This window comes from Streptopelia decaocto (genome assembly GCF_964273445.1).
Source record: "Streptopelia decaocto genome assembly, chromosome: Z".
In the NCBI taxonomy this organism is placed as follows: domain Eukaryota; kingdom Metazoa; phylum Chordata; class Aves; order Columbiformes; family Columbidae; genus Streptopelia; species Streptopelia decaocto.
In genome coordinates this window covers 39,856,820-39,872,847 of record NC_138657.1, presented here as the reverse complement: position 1 = coordinate 39,872,847, position 16,028 = coordinate 39,856,820, and the positions used below count along the sequence as shown (strand labels likewise).

Sequence of the window (16,028 nt, the reverse complement as noted above, 5' to 3'; positions counted from 1 at the left end):
CTCTTTCCCCCCATCCCTGTGCCTCCCTGCTACCACCCCTCCCTGCCACCACCCCAGTGCCAGTGGCAGTAGAACCGTCTAAGTGTATTCACTGCAGACAATTTTAAAAAAAATATTGAGAGCCCTCGGAGTAATACTGAAGATAATCGTTAGGTTTAAGCTAGTCTATAAAGAAGCTGCTTTAGCCTTATAATTGTCTGATTATGTGCCATATACAAAGACGATACAGTTAACTCTTTAAAGCAAGTTGTCCTAGTACTACTGATGGGCAGTGGAATAAAATAGGACCACAAGGGCAAGTCTGTTTTTTTTCCTTTTAAGTTTGCTGTTTTGTTTTTCTGAGGGTGCTGTTCTGTATGTTAGGTTTTATGACAGATTTTGATGAATATTTATTTTGTTCCAGCATCTCAACTCTAAGCTCTATGGAAGTTATGTGGAGAAAGATGACTCTTTGTGTTGAAGGGATTTTAATGCAAACAATGCTTACAAGGCAAGGGAAGAAGAAGTATTTTATAGGCAGGTGCTTTCCATTTTGTTTCTCATTTTTTGGGATTGTGTTTAAGTTCAAGGTTCCTCACAATGCTCTCATCAGTAAGCTGGACTTAAATTCTGCAGCATGACCTTTATGTTTCTGTGACACTTTCCCAGCAGACTCAGGTAAATTACAAATGACAAGGTTTTAATGAATCAAGTTTTAAAATTATACTTTAATCAGCGCAGTATATTTGTGGTGATTTGGTATAAAAATCAACTTATTTACATTTCTTAAAATTCTTAAATCTGTTGCAGACTTTGGTTGTGATTGTGCATAGCCTTTGAAAGGTGGTGGTGATTTCTTTTGGAAAGACATCTAGAAGATAGTTGTAGTTCTTACAGAAACGTGTTATGTGTAATATGACAGAAATAGTATGTGTTTGGGAATAGAAGGTATAAACCTGAAAGTAAACTAGTTATTATGCTGTAATGGGATGGGCAGTAAATGTTTTTATATACTTGCTATCGCATAGCATCTCCAGTTCTAGGTTGCCAGAATATTTTATGTGTCACTTTTGAAGTCCAAGTGGATTTTTTTTTCTTTTATGACTTGAAGTTCAGTGATTATGAAGACAGAATGTTCTTATATTTTAGTAAGTGGTCAGCTCTTGCCACTTTTTTCCAAAAGGGAGTGGATTAGTAGGAATAAAGTAATCAAATCATTATCAGTTTGGATTTCATGAGTAGGTCTTTTTGTGTGTGTTTAGCCTGTTCCTTTCTTGAGTTTCTCTTAGAAAAGAGACTGGATTTTGCTTTCATCGCCTCATTTTGTCTGTTGACTGTGTTGAAGTGTTGAGTTTGTCCCCGGTTTTCTAACTATTTTCTGTAGTGTTTCCTTAGATCTTTTCGAAGATAAGTGACTTCTGTCAATGGATAGAATCTCTTAGCTGGATATTCTTAGAATGTAATCAAGAATAAAGAAGTTATTGTGGGCTTTTTTAATGACATTTGGGATTTGAGAGTTTTCACTCTCCCTTCATTATAATTCCACAGTTTTCTTGTGTGACTACTGTTGTCAGGAACATTACTTTGTGAATCCTTATTCAGTCAAGTTCAGTCTTTGCAAAACCTGTTTATAGAGTTCATAGAGCCAAAGAATCATTTAGGTTGAAAAAGACCTTTAAGATCATTAGGTCCAACTGTTAACCTGGCGCTGCTAAGTCCGCCACTAAACCATGTCCCTAAAGGACCCATTCACGTGTCTTTTAAAGACCTCCAGGGATGGCGACTCCAACTCGTCCCTGTGCAGCCTGTTCCAGTGCTTGATAACCCTTTCTGTGAAGAAATTTTTCCTAATATCTAACCTAAACCTCCCCTGGAGCAACTTGAGGCTGTTTCCTCTCATCTTGTTACTTGGGAGAAGAGGCCAACACCCCCCATGCTACAGCCTCCTTTCAGGTAGCTGTAGAGAACAAGTTCTCCCTTCAGCCTCCTTTTCTCCAAGCTAAACAGCCACAGTTCTCTCAGCTGCTCCCCTGTCACATGAGATACTGCACTGCTACTGTTATCCAAATTATTTGCTTAAATGCTTGGACATAATTGGTGTGAATCTGTAAGAGTTACTTTCAGCAAAGATTTTTTTTTTTTTTCAAGTTATCATGTATGCAATCCATCGAGTATTTCTGTAATTTTTAAATGTGCTCTCGATCTCAGAGACTTGATATAAATGCTTTTGCTGGAATGGGAGCTGTACTCAGTAGAAGAGAAATGTGGCATAGATTCTATACATATGGAGACACTTAACTTGTGCCATTGTTATGCAAGTGACCAAAAGTTATCATTGTATGGCACTGAAGGCATCACAGAGGAATGTGAATTTTGCAGTTTTGCCTTGATACTGTAAGACATTCAGTTGTAAAGAACTGGGGGAAAGAAGGGGGAGAGAATGAAGAAAAGTTAAATAACTGAGATGAGTAATTAATGAGAAAGTTAATAAATTAAGCTTACATAGGTGGGGAATAAAGGAGGATATTGAGCCAGTAGCTGTATTTGGTTTGAAAGGTTTATCACTGCAGAAAGTAGATCTCCAGTATATTTAAAGAAAAGAAAGGAAAAATGTTTCAGCTTCTGCGTACAAAAGTGATCGTATAATAAACAACTACTCCAAAAAAGATTCATGCTTTGGGATCTGATTTAAGGCCTCTCCAAGACAATGTAATAGTTTTTTAAAATTTGAATGGGTTCTGTCAACTAATAAAGATTTGTTATCAGGTCTGGAACTATATAAAGGACTACTGCATAATTTTTATGATTCTAAATTAAACTGCTCAAACAAAAAATCTCATTGTACAAATAGATGTAATTGGATGATTTTTGTGATTTCTGTGATTACCTGCTTTCTGATCATTTATCTGCAATATATTCTCTGCATTTACTCTATTTCCTGCTTGTCAAATAGGTGAGCAACCTGAAGAAAATTTTAAAAGGGATATTGGATTATAACCATGAGGTAAGAACCATTTTAAGTAATCTACATCTACATTATTTTTTTTGTTATATACTTTAGTCTACCTGCTTAATGTAAATTATATTCTGCTGATTAAGTTCTGACTTTTTCTTGCTACGTGTTTGGCATACAGTGTTTCATGGCCTATTCTCCAGTGTTAGCCTTCTCTAAAACTTCTCATCTGCTTTATTGAATACTCAAGGCTTCCAGAGGAGTCCTATGTGTGTGCAAATTCAGTCATAGAAACAGTAGATGTCTTTGCTGACTGTGTTCTGATGCTGGGCTTTAACACTACCTGTATTTGATTCCTTATTTTATTTCCTTTGCTCCAGCTAAAGTTTGCCTCTTTCCTTTACCACATTAAAATTTTCAGTGGAACGTTTTAATCCCGGTATATTGGAGTCTGCCTTTGGCATTCTCTCTTAGACTATTGAGCAAACTCGGAATTGAAACACTCCAAAGGAGACAGAGTACATTATTTTTTTCAGTGGTCACTTCTCAACTAAAATATGCTTTTGGTTTCAGTGATGTTTTGAGGCAAACTGATTTGCACAGACTGCAGCACAAAATCAATTATATGTACATTCTGGACATCGCTTGTCTTACAATATTAGTTTCTCATAAATACTTTAGAGAGGAAGATATTTGTTAATAAACTTAAATCTTTTAAAATAATCAGATTTTACAGAAAGGAAAAGTTAGACTTATAAGCTTATATTCAGCTAATGGTCAGGTGTCCATGTTGAAATAACTTTTGAAAATTGATGGTTAGGCAAGCTGGTCGTACCTGGCAATTCTAGAAGGGAACAAACAAGTTTTTTATATAGAAAATTAATAGGACTATGACAAAGTGATGCCAGCTTCTTTTTGGCTAGTTGGTATGCACGATGATAAAGTTTCTGGTGTGAAAACTTTACTATTAAGCAAGTTTTTATCTGTTTCCAGCTCATTAAGTTCTGCAAAAGTAATGCACATTTATACATTTGACTAGATTCTGGTTTGATGTCTTTTTTTATGTGCTGAAGCAATGCTTGTGGTGATAATGGAGATGATCTGGATTCCACTATGAATCCTGGTTATGTTTTCCTCAACCTGATTCCCTCTCCTGGCAGTCACCTTCTACAAAAATATAGATGTGAATGTAAATGAATTTTTCCTGATGCAGCTAAAAGCCTTTGAAAAGTGTGTGTGCTAATTTTATTCATCTTCAGAAAATCAAAAATTTATATTGCATTCAGGAGGTTAGTCTTTCAAAAGCTATCCTACATTGCTGTCTTTGCCAATCATAGTATAAAGAACAAGAAGCCAAAGTTACCAGTAATCTTGCTGCAGAACTATGCCACTCTGGAACTGAAACTTTTTTTTTTTTTTCAGTTTTAGGGTTTTTTTAAGGGCTTTTGTATTTATTTTTTAAAAGGAGGGAAATGTCCTTTTTCATCTCAAGATATTTGTTGCAAAGTCTATCCTTCATTTTCATATTTTTTTTAAATTAAAATTGTCTCTCCTGTTTATTTCAAAATCCTCTATTTACTCCTTCTCATCCTTGGCTTCTTTATAGTGCCTGTTGATATGTGTGTTCCCATCAACTTTCTTCAACAGCAATTATGTTATCCGTAACTATGAAGCAGTTGTAGTATTATTAACTGAAATCCAGCTTTGCATTTGAGAGAAAATCAGGAACTACAGATGAATATATGAATACATCAGATTTGCATAAAATTATATTGTGTTTTACTCTGTTATTACAATCTATATACAATGGTAATATTTCTGTTGTTCTTGATGCATTCACAGATTTCTTATTTTCTCACTGGAATGACCTAAAGGAAGTCTCTGCCAACAAGAGTGAATCTGAGTCCTTTAAAATATACAGAGACTTTCAGTAGTGTTGTTGCTCGTTCCTTGAGAAAGCTGTTTTTAAAAAAATAATGCCACAATACAAAAACCACCACACCAAACAAGAACAAACTCAACCACAGCAACTCCACAAAGCCCAACTCTGGAAAACTTTTGAATGACTTGATTTCCATGTATTCTTTGTATATACCTGATAAATGTTTTGGGTTTTTTTTAATAAATACCTTTACCTCATTTTCTGTTTTTCTTGAGTATTAACAGGAAAAAGGGCATCCAGGAAACAAATGACTGATTCTCTCCGTAGTCCTCATTTCTTTATTGCACACTGCATAAGAAGTGACAGTTTCTTTTTATCTGCAATTACTGTGTCAGAGATGTGTTTGATTCTGCATTTCATATTCATATTTTAAGTCCCTTGAAAGCTTTTTATGAACAATTTAGCAGAATTGTTTAATTCTTTCTACTGACAATCATTAATGTAAATCCTTCGTAATTATAAATCAGATTACATTAATTGTAAGTCATATGGTAGTGGTTTTTTTTTTAAATTTCTGCATGTGGGATGTTTAATTATATATTGTACTACTACCTCAAATTCTCTTCTGTGGAACTAGCTTTCTTGGCTCTGAGACTTGCTGAATATCCTTACATTTTCTGAAAGTATGAGACCAAGTGATTGAGTTTTTTTACTTTCTTATATTTGTCATACGTCAGTGCTAGACACATACATTGTATATGTGAAATATTTCAATTTCTGCCTTTCTAGTGGTAAGAAATGTGAGACTTATGGGCAATAATTATGTCATAAGAGGTGGTTTTAGGCATTACTTTTTTTTAATGGAATGTTTAAAAAAATCTGTGCGCTGCTGATCACTGTGGAAGCTTGCCTTCGTTGCCTTTCTTATCTGGAGAAAAGAAGTCTTACTAACTTTGGAACTAATAGTTTCTATTAGTTGACACAATCGGGTTTGTCTTCTCCCAAATATTAGTTGTGTCAAGCAGTATGGTTTATTATTTGGATGTTAGGCAATTTACTTCGTTTTAAAGGTAGACTGAAAACTTTGTGAAAGTAGGAGTGAATTGCTCTTGTTGATTCTGAATCATCTTTGTGTTTTGAAATATGTGTGTATGTATATATGTAGTAATACAGACATAAATGTACTGGGTTTTTATGCAGATTCTAGGGCAGCAGATTAATGATTTCACCCTTCCGGATGTTAACCTGATTGGAGAGCATGCTGATGCTGCAGAGCTTGGGAGAATGCTTCAGCTTATTTTGGGATGCGCTGTGAACTGTGAACAGAAGCAAGGTATTAAATTTTTAAAGTATGTTTTTTCCAAGGCAGTGAATGAAAATCCAGCATGTTGTGTAATTTCTTAGGGGAAAAGTTTTATTTCTCAGGTTGCTATCAGAGACAAATATATATTTTTTCAGTGATGACATTATTTTTTCCTGCAGATAATAACTGTACTTTTTTTATAAGCTTCACTAGTTTTGGAGTCTCGGACTGTGGAACTGATTTTGCCTCCAACATACGTATTTTCAGGTTTTGTTTTCTGAGCTGAGAAGGTACTCTCCTATGGCAAATTCTTGGGCCTACCCTTTAGCCATTTATGAGGGACATTGGGATAGTTATGAATTAAAAAAAAAAAAGTGATTATTGCACTATTGTGTGTGAATCTTGGTTTTAGAAATGCATTCCAGTCAGCATCTTGCTATATGGCAGAGAGCCATCAGTATGACAGGGTTGCTCGGAAGATGTGTTGTGGTGTGATTTGGGTACTGTAGTTTCTGATACTTTTTCATAAGGTTTGAATTAGGAAAAAGCAATGTTGGCAATCATGCCTTTCTGCAGTTGAAGACTGAGCACGATACCTTAAGGGCATCTAGAATGTCACTTGAGGCATGTTAGGCAGTTGAATCCCACTTCAAGTTACTGAAAGAGACTTCTGCCCCTCTTGACTCCCATGGCAACAACTGTCTATCTGACCTGCACAGGTAAAATAGGCACCCATTCGTTTCTCCTGCAGATGCCACAGAGGATGTGATGAACAATGGAAATGCTTGTTGAAGTGTCCCAGACTTCTTGCTCTAAACTTGCCTTGGGTGCAGGGTGTTTTATTGCTACCAATTACCTTTAAATTACACTTAATTCAAGCCAGGTTAAGGAAACAAAGCAACTACAAACATTTATTCTTAACACTTAAAACAGGAAACATAGGAACATATTTGTAAAATACACATGTGGATAAATAAAACTGTTTACTATATTCATGTTAAAGTTGCATCAAATATCTGTTTCCTCCTGATTTAACTCATTTTGGTTTTATTTCTGACAAAATGGCAGCCAAGGTTTCAGATCTTTTGCCTTCTGCTTGCATGGTGCATCTTAGCTTTTATAGCTAGATTCCCCTTTCCAGTTTTCTCAGGTGTCTAAATCACTTAAATTTCTTCTTCTGACATTACTTTTCTTCTTCCCTGAATCAGGAGACAGTCTGACTATCCTATTAATTAAAATAGAAGTAATATTCTTCCATGGCTATATAAGTAACTGTGGTTTATTAGACCTCCTGTCTTCACTGTTTTATGTAAAATTATCTTCCTTTATTTGGTGACTATTTGGCATCCTCAAGTGGGAAGTATATCTTGTTCCTATATATCTCTTACTCTTTCAGTCTGAACATTACAAATGTACATGTTTGAAATATTAGAACAGTCTAGTTTTATGTTCTTTGAGTGAGACTTGGCATGACATAATTAGTGAGGTGACCAATGCCCAGCATCTTCCTCTCGGGCAGATCATTACAAGAATACAGGTCACATGTAAAGGTGATAATACGTGATTGGAAACGGTATGATACTGGGCAAGTCATAACTCCTTGACTTAGTTAAGGAGTTGCTCACATCTACACATAGGTGAGGAATGAAAAAGTGGAGGACACTTATTTCTGATACAGCATAGGAATAAGAACAGGGACCAAGAACAGATATGAAATTGCCTTAAAGTGAGGGTGTTGTAGGAAGGCAGGAAACATATGGAGAAGAACAAGCTATGCATGAACCACGTACTTATATAGCCAGAATAATTTGGGAACAAAGTGAGAAAATGAGTACAAGTAGTTATTTCAAAAGTGTGAGATGCAAGAAGGAAAAAAATTGATGACAATGAGCCTTGATTTATGTCTGAACAGACTTCTGATAAAGTCTTTTTGAGTTTGTTGGGGTGGAACTTGACTGGTCATTATACATTTGAGTGTCATCTGTGACACCTAGTCATTTGCAGGAAAGATGCAGCTTCAGACCTCATGTTCTGCATGACTTGAGTTTCAACAGTAACATTTCAGAATGCTCTTATTTTCAGAATACATCCAGACCATAATGATGATGGAAGAGTCGGTTCAACATGTTGTCATGACAGCCATTCAGGAGGTATGCTGGGATGCCCACAGCGTGTATAAGTTCAGCCTTTAAGTATTTTACAAAAGTGTGCTTTTTCTCACTTTGAAACTTACCTGGAAGTAAATAAAGGACATAGATTTTTTTTCATTTTACATTGAAAAATATATTATTTTTCCTTCAAAAAACAAATTAGTAAGGCTTGCTTTACGTCAGGAGCTCTAATTGAATGTCCCACTTTTCTTTAAATCTAGAAGATTGAAACTTCTGGATATTTTAGATACTGGGTTCCTTTTCCTTCACCTTTCCCACCCTGTGGCTCCCAAAGTGCAGTAGATTACTTTGATATGAGTAACCAAATACTATAGAATTTCTGCAAAATTTGTGCCTTGAAATTGCAGAATTCCATGAACTGTGTTGTTTTTGTTTTTGGTTTGTTTGTTTGTTTGTTTGTTTTGTTGTTGTTTTGTTTTGTTTTCTGTTTGTTTTTTTTTTTTACTGGACAAGTGAACAAGAGAAATTAAGAGCAGAGTACCCTTTTGTCAGCTGTAGGGTTATGAATAGGCTAATGAATAGGCTAATTAGTATTCATGCTAATGTGTTTTTACAAGTTAGCAAGTATACTGCACTGTATTTTGTAAAAGTGCTGTTCAGTAGTTAATTAAAGCCACAGTGAAAATTGTAAAACCACAGTGTTAGTGACTGCTATAGCCATGAAGCCCCCATGTGACTTCTTAGGAGCCCAAAGTGCCCGTAGGTGAAGTCCATATCCGTCTTTGTAGATGGAGGTTTACTGCATGGCAGGCCACAAAGGAAAGCAGGAAATCAGTGATAATCCTGTTTCTCTGAACCTGAACAAGAGAAACTAAATACCAGTTTAAACTGTAGAGCAGTTTCACTTTTTTGTAATGTTTGAATAGAGGAAGAGATGTTTGTGAGTCCACAGGGACCCTGTCCCCTGTTATCACTTAGGCCGATGCTGTACCCATGTAGACGGACATCCTGTTGTCTGTGTGTGGACTACTATTTATAACACTGCAGAGAGGACTTTGAAACAAGCATTGAAAGAATTCTTACAATAAGTCATTTTCCAGTCAGTGCTGCTATGCACTAGTTTTGGGATATTTTACTGTAGCAGTCTTTTTTAGCTGTAATACAATGTTTTGATGGTTTTTGGTAATATCTTCTTTTATTAAACCCAACTTTCAGCATCGCTTTATTCTGCAATATCTTATAATAGAAAACCTTCTCTTATCCTTCTTCTTTTTTGTTGAAAATCTCCTGCTTGATATTTTTCTTTTAATTTCCTTCATTTGATAAAATTGCCAGATCTGAAGCAGCCCAAAATTTTTCACCTTTTTTGAGCAGGCATTGAACTTGTTTAGTGTTTGTGCCCTCTTTCAGAGATGAGGAGTAAAAGTGGGGAGAAATCACAGGATGAGGATCTGTTGTTCTGGAACAGATTTTTGAAACTCAATGAATCAAAGAGCTTACAATTCCAGGTACTGGTACAGTTCTGAGGGATTATAGTGCTACCTTCCAAGCTGCCTAGAAGTCCAAGGTTTTCAGAACCAAATGATCTCAGCTGCTTAAAAAACCATCAGAAAGTTTCTCAAAAACTTTCCAATTACCTTGGGAGAGGAGAGGTCCCAGTGCACTCAAAGCTGGAAAAGGTTGTCCCAATTTTCTAGAAGGGAAGGAAGACCCTGGTACAGGCCTGTCAGTCTTAATTCAGTGCCTGGCAAACTTATGGAGAAGGCTAAAGACAACACAGTCTTTGGTCATAGCCAACACGGGTTCATTAGGTGAAAGTCCTGCTTAACTAACTTAATTTCCTTTGATGATGAAGTCACCCATCCGGTTGACCAAGGGAAGCCAGTAGATGTGTTTTTAGGGGTGAACTTTAGCAAAGCTTTTGATACTGTCTCTCACAGTATCCTTCTGGACAAAATGTCCAGTATACAGCTAGACAAGTCAAGAATATATGGGCAGGTCAGGCCCAAAGAGTAACAGTAAAAGGCGTTACATCAGGCTGGTGGCCAGTCACCAGAGGGGTTCCCCAGGGCTCAGTTTTATGGACAGTGCTCTTTAATATTTTTATAAATGATCTAGACACAGGAATCAAGTGTACATTAAGGAAGTTTGCTGATGATACTAGACTAGGAGGACCTGTGAACTCCCTTGAGGGTAGAGTGGTCTTACAGGGAGATCTGGATAGAATAAAGACCTGGGCAGTCAGCAACTGTGTGAATTTTAACAAGTGCACGAGCTGGATGCTCTACCAGGGATGGGGTAATCCTGGTTGTATGTACAAATTGGGAGATGAGAGACTGGAGAGCAGCCCTGCAGAAAGAAATTTATGGTTTTAGGTTGATGTCAAGTTGAGTATGAGTCAGCAGTGTGCCCGAGCAGCCAAAAGGGCTGGAGTGCATGAAGCACAGCATAACTGGCTGGTTGATGGAGGTGATTGTTCCACTCTACTCTGCAGTGGTATGACCCCATCTCAAGTACTGTGTGCAGTTCTAGGTGCCTCAATATAAGAAGGACATTGAACTATTAGGGTGTGTCCAGAGAAGAACAACCAACATGGTGAATGGTCTTGATGGCAAGACTTAAGAAGAGCAGCTGAGGTCACTTGGTTTATTCAGCTTGGAGAAAAGAAGGCTCAGGGGTGACCTCATTGCAGTCTATAACTTCCTCAAGGGGTCCAGCAGAGTAGGAGGTACTGTTCTTCTCTTTCTGGTGGTAGGACATGAGGAAATGGAATGAAGCTCACTCAGAGGGAAATTCAGATTGGACATTAGGAAAAGGTTCATAACTGGGAGGGTAGTTGGTCACTGGAACAGGCTCCACAGGGACATGGTCACAGCACCAAGCCTGTCAGAGTTCAAGGAGCATCTCGATGATCTTGGTCATACCTGCTTGGTGTACCTGCTTTAGCAAGTGGGTTGGACTAGATGATCTCCAGAGGTCCCTTCCAACCCCAGCCATTCCGTGAATCTGTGACATGGTTTAGTTTTAGGTAGTCCTGTGAGGAGCAGGGAGTTGGACACAATGATCCTTATGGGTCCCTTCCAACTTGAAATATTCTGTGATTCTAATGAGAATTTAGGTCCAGAAGGTCTTTTCAGAGCTGTACCTGCACTCTGTGTCTTTGGAGGGTGAAATTTCAGTGGATATAAGGTTTTTCTATTTCTTGGACTCTAAGCAGGTCTTGGAAACCAAGTGACTTGGACTAAACAATACATAGGAAACACCAAAATAAAGTGCCTAGAAAAGTAGGTGTATGTGCGTATTTGAAAAGTTGGTATGTCACCTGATCCAAACATTTCAAAGCATTTGACTTGCAGGCACTCTTTCTCCTAGGTATCTAAAAGGCCACTCTGAGCTTTACTGATGTATTATGTAATCCATTTTTTCTTTCAGCAAAATACATATAAATAGTTTTGATACTTCGGTTTTTGTTAATCATCTCACTCATTAGAATATTTCACAAAACACCATAGAACAAACCTCTGCCCTGTTTTCTCTGTTTTTTTTTTCTTTTTGCGTGAAACAACTGACTTTTAAATGAAAGCAGGAGTATTTAGTGTTTTAAATTTTATTTGTTTGTTTGAATTTTTTTAATACCTTGCGACTCATCAGCATTTCCTTTCTTCACTTATTTAAATGTTTAAAATAAAATATTAATAATAAAATATGCATTATGTTCCATAAAGTTTTTATAAATCGAACAAGACTTCTATTTTTTCAGTGCACTCAAATTGGTCTGGTGTGTTACCACCACCTAGATTCTTAAATTCTGATCTGCAAATGTGCATTTCTAAATGCAAGCTGTGCACAAGATGGAGGAAGAGCGAGAATGATATAGTGATCAAAAATATTGCAAAAATATTATATATAATTATAAATTATGTATATTCTGTATTATACACTCCTATATTCTCATTATGTTATTATAACTCGTTATTACTTGCAACTAATACATTGCTATGTATAATATGTTTTAAATTTAATAATTTGCGGATTTTTTTTTTAAGACCAAGTAGTCCTTGTAGTTTAATTGAAATGTTTATAAACATCATTTATCAGAGAGGGACTGGAAATTCTTGGTTTGGATAGCAAAACAATAATCAGAATGCATGGACCTAAATTAAATACAAGTTTGTAATGCCAGTGTATATATGGTAATGAAAAATTGTGACTTCATTTTTCAGAGGACAGCTCTGAGGCTAGGCTCTTTCTAATTATTGTTACAGAGAATCTGGGCTTTGTAGAATGCTTAATTTTCTAGTAGTTTGTCATTGTAAAGATGTAGACAAAATGGAAGGAATTCAGCAGTTAGCAACCGACATCATCAGTCTGAGAAGGACTGTTGAGGACGGATAGATGAAATTAAGCATGTAGTACATGGCTAGATCCCAATTAAGGAGAACCGGAGAAATATGTATATGTATAAATACTTGAATGATGCAAATGTCAAACAGAGATTTTCTCTTGTACACATTGGTATAAACAGAAAGGATGGAGAAGAAATGAAAGCTCTGTGCTGTGTGTCAGAGGAACTTTGTCAATTAAAAGTAATGCAAAAGCACTGGTTTCTGGAAGGAATACAGGAAACGCTGTCTCTAGAGGAAGTAACTAGGCCAGACAGGAGGCCTTAGGAAAGAAATTTTGTCCAGATTTTGGTAGGATTGGGCCTTTTTGATTGTAACTTCTATGAATCATGTTATTGGAGAACTCATAAAATATTTTGTTTGGACAGGGTGACAGAAAAGATCAGTGTGGTGCTGTAATGCTGCTCTTTGAGTTACTGACAACGTATTTGTTATGTGGAAGACTGTTTCGTTTTGTGTTTTATATTTTGTGTAACTTTCAGTTACATTTTATTTAACTTTTAACTACTTGTGTAGCTGATCAGTGGACTGCTGAAAGAAAACTTAGTTTACATCACTCAGTTTGGAGGGTTTGGTTTGGGTTCTGGTTTTTGGTTTTGTTTTTGTGGTTTTGTGTGTGTGTATGTTCTTGTTCGTTTGTTTTAAAAGTTATGGTTAAAAGTGATGTTTTCTAGACTAAAACCACTACCAGCCATTCGTGCAATAAAATAGGTTAGTATACAAGGAATTCTAATACGAATTTCAAGACTTTATTTTTAAATTTGCAAATTACAAACAACTCCAGAGCAGGAATTTTTATCATCTTTTTTTTTGCAAAGTTAGCTGAGATAGATATGTCCTCAACTTTAGCTAAATAAATAAGTAAATTTCTGTGAACTTCCCGGTGATCACAAAATGAAAACCACTGTCAGAGAAGAGTTAAGGGGCGGGTGTTGAATGGTATGTTGACAGTGGCATAATTCCAATAGCACTTCAGTAAAATGCTTAGCAGAATATACTGTATGTTTCATCCTAGATACAGAATGTGTGTTTTCAGGAAAAAAAGAAATTATGTAAGATTTCTTTTATAGTGCTTTAAATATAATAAATTCTGAATAAATCTTTCTGTAATTGTTTCTGAATATGTCTTATATAAAAATGAAGTAAAAAATGTCGAAATGAAGTCAGATTAAGCTCCCAAAAGTTGAAATCAGCTTGGTATTTCATTGAACCTTAGCTTGTAATATAAAAGTAAATCCTTGCGTTTTCTAATCCAGTGTAATCTAATTCCAGTTGATGAGTAAAGAGTCTCCAGTCTCTGTTGGAAATGATGCTTACGTTGACCTTGATCGACAGGTATCTAAGACTAGATGTTTCTTTTCCTTTGATCATAGCACATCAATGGCTAGTCATTTTGCTTTATTAAAAGTCTGTCTTTTTTTTTGTTTACTCATGAAAGGGTTTTGAAAGGGGAAATTCAAATAAGGAGTGGAAAAATATATTTCAGTATTTCAAGCCCTTTGGCTTTATAAATTGTGTTACCATTTTCTGTGGTGGGGGAGAAAAACTCAGTTTGGAGAACAACTTCAGCTAGATGACATGGTTTAGCAAAACTTCAGACTGGTGCTAATCTTTGAGAAAAAGGATTTCTTTGTTGATAGAAAGGATTGAAAATACGTAGTATTTTAATAAAATGTTTTCTTGCCATTTACTACTTCCAAAGTCAGTTTAAAAAAAAAACATAGGTGAAGCTCAAAAGTCCTTAAAGAAGTTCTGGCAACTGTTGAAAGCTTTCAAAGCAAATCCTTCCTTGTCTGATATATTTAAAGAATACACAAAACCATTTGTTTTTTTACTAGCTTGACCTCAGGCTAATGCTGTCTAACTTCCTCTATTTTTTTCTAATTGAGAAGTAAAGTACAGTGTTGTTCCTTGTGTTCCTCCAGTATGCTTTCTCTGTAGAAGTGTGTAAATTCTGGCAGATGGAATTTATTTTGGTATGTCAACAGACGCTTGAGAAGTAAACTTGAAAGAATAATATATGATAATGTCATTTGAGAAAGCCTATCATATTCATCATATATCTACATCTATATGTACATAATATGCATGCACCTGCCTTATCAGGCCAATTATTTTTAGCTGTGTTTTTTACATTCTCTTAACCGCATTCATATGCAAAATTAAAGGTACATATCTTTGAACATAAAGCATTTGAAGGGAAGTGTCTGAATATTGCTCATGGCTTACAAGGTTCAGTGCCCTTTTTCAGAAGGGTAGTCTTCTCCCTTACCATGTTAGTTGTATTCCTGTTATGCAGTAAGAGTGACTTCCGGTGACTAGACAAATTTTACCCTAATTGTCCATCCCCTCTTTTCCACCTTCCAGTCCTTTCTATATTTAAAAAGTAGATAGAAGACTGAAATTATGCACTCTTTGCATCTCTAAAGAAAAGTGGTATTGACAATTTTTTCAGTGTACAGAGTTGATGAGTTCTTCAGATCCAAGATCTTCAGGATTTTGTGACTCGATTCATAGAACAGATGTGGTAATTCTAAAACATTTTTGTAAGACCAAATATTACTTTTAGGTATGTTTTCTTTTTACTGTCACACAAAATAAATAGTAATCATATCTGCTTCTTCGTTTCTTTATAAGAGCAGAATTTCTTCTATTTTCCGAAAAAGGAATTTATTGCCTAAATATAAAAGTAATTTTACAGTCAGGTAGTTCAGAATATTTTTAGACACTTCACAGAGTGTGATGAAACTATAAATGTTGTTTTTCATGGTAGCTGAAGAAAACTACAGAAGAATTGAACGAAGCACTAGCAACAAAAGAAGAAATTGCCCAGAGGTGTCATGAGTTAGATATGCAGGTAGGTTTGCTATATTGTACATATTCATTTTGAAGTGGGCAAGAGATGTGTTAATTTTTAGGCAGCTTAAAACAAGAAGTATAATGTGGAAACATAATTTTTAAAAGGGAGATGGAAAATTGCACAGTAATTATTTTACTTGTGTAGCAGAGAGAATTTCATTGTTTTCTTATATTGATGCAATGTTGCCAGTATTAAAATTGTTTACACTAACAAACCTTTTTTTATTTGGGTAAGAAGGGGTTGAGCTGTGTGGTTCAACTCTTGCATTAGAGAACTAATAGAATTTATGCTGCTGTAACAGTTTCAGTTAAATCCCAAACAGAAGTTACTGTACTCTATCACCTGTGTAGATTTAGACTAACCCTTGCTGTAGGTCAAGTGTACCTCATCCAGAAGATGTGAGGAGTGTAAAGTGGGAGCCCTGAAAGGCATTAGCATTGCAGCCCTGCCTACAGGCTTTTGCTAACAGTTCACTAATCGTTAGAAGTAATGAAGCTGATTTGTGTGACAGTTGATTTTGGCGTATTTGATGATTCA

At 35.9% G+C, this 16,028-nt stretch overlaps 1 protein-coding gene across 4 annotated transcripts in view; it reads left to right on the top strand.

Annotated features, from left to right (window-relative positions):
• HOOK3 (hook microtubule tethering protein 3) overlaps positions 1-16,028 on the top strand; it is a 91,434-nt gene that overhangs the window by 28,039 nt on the left and 47,367 nt on the right. For all 4 annotated transcript variants that reach the window (XM_082074383.1, XM_082074385.1, XM_082074384.1 and 1 more), the window contains exons 4-8: positions 2,933-2,983; positions 6,015-6,147; positions 8,200-8,267; positions 13,904-13,966; positions 15,405-15,488. In XM_082074383.1, the coding sequence (XP_081930509.1) occupies positions 2,933-2,983; positions 6,015-6,147; positions 8,200-8,267; positions 13,904-13,966; positions 15,405-15,488 (399 nt within the window). The remainder of the gene's footprint in view (positions 1-2,932; positions 2,984-6,014; positions 6,148-8,199; positions 8,268-13,903; positions 13,967-15,404; positions 15,489-16,028) is intronic.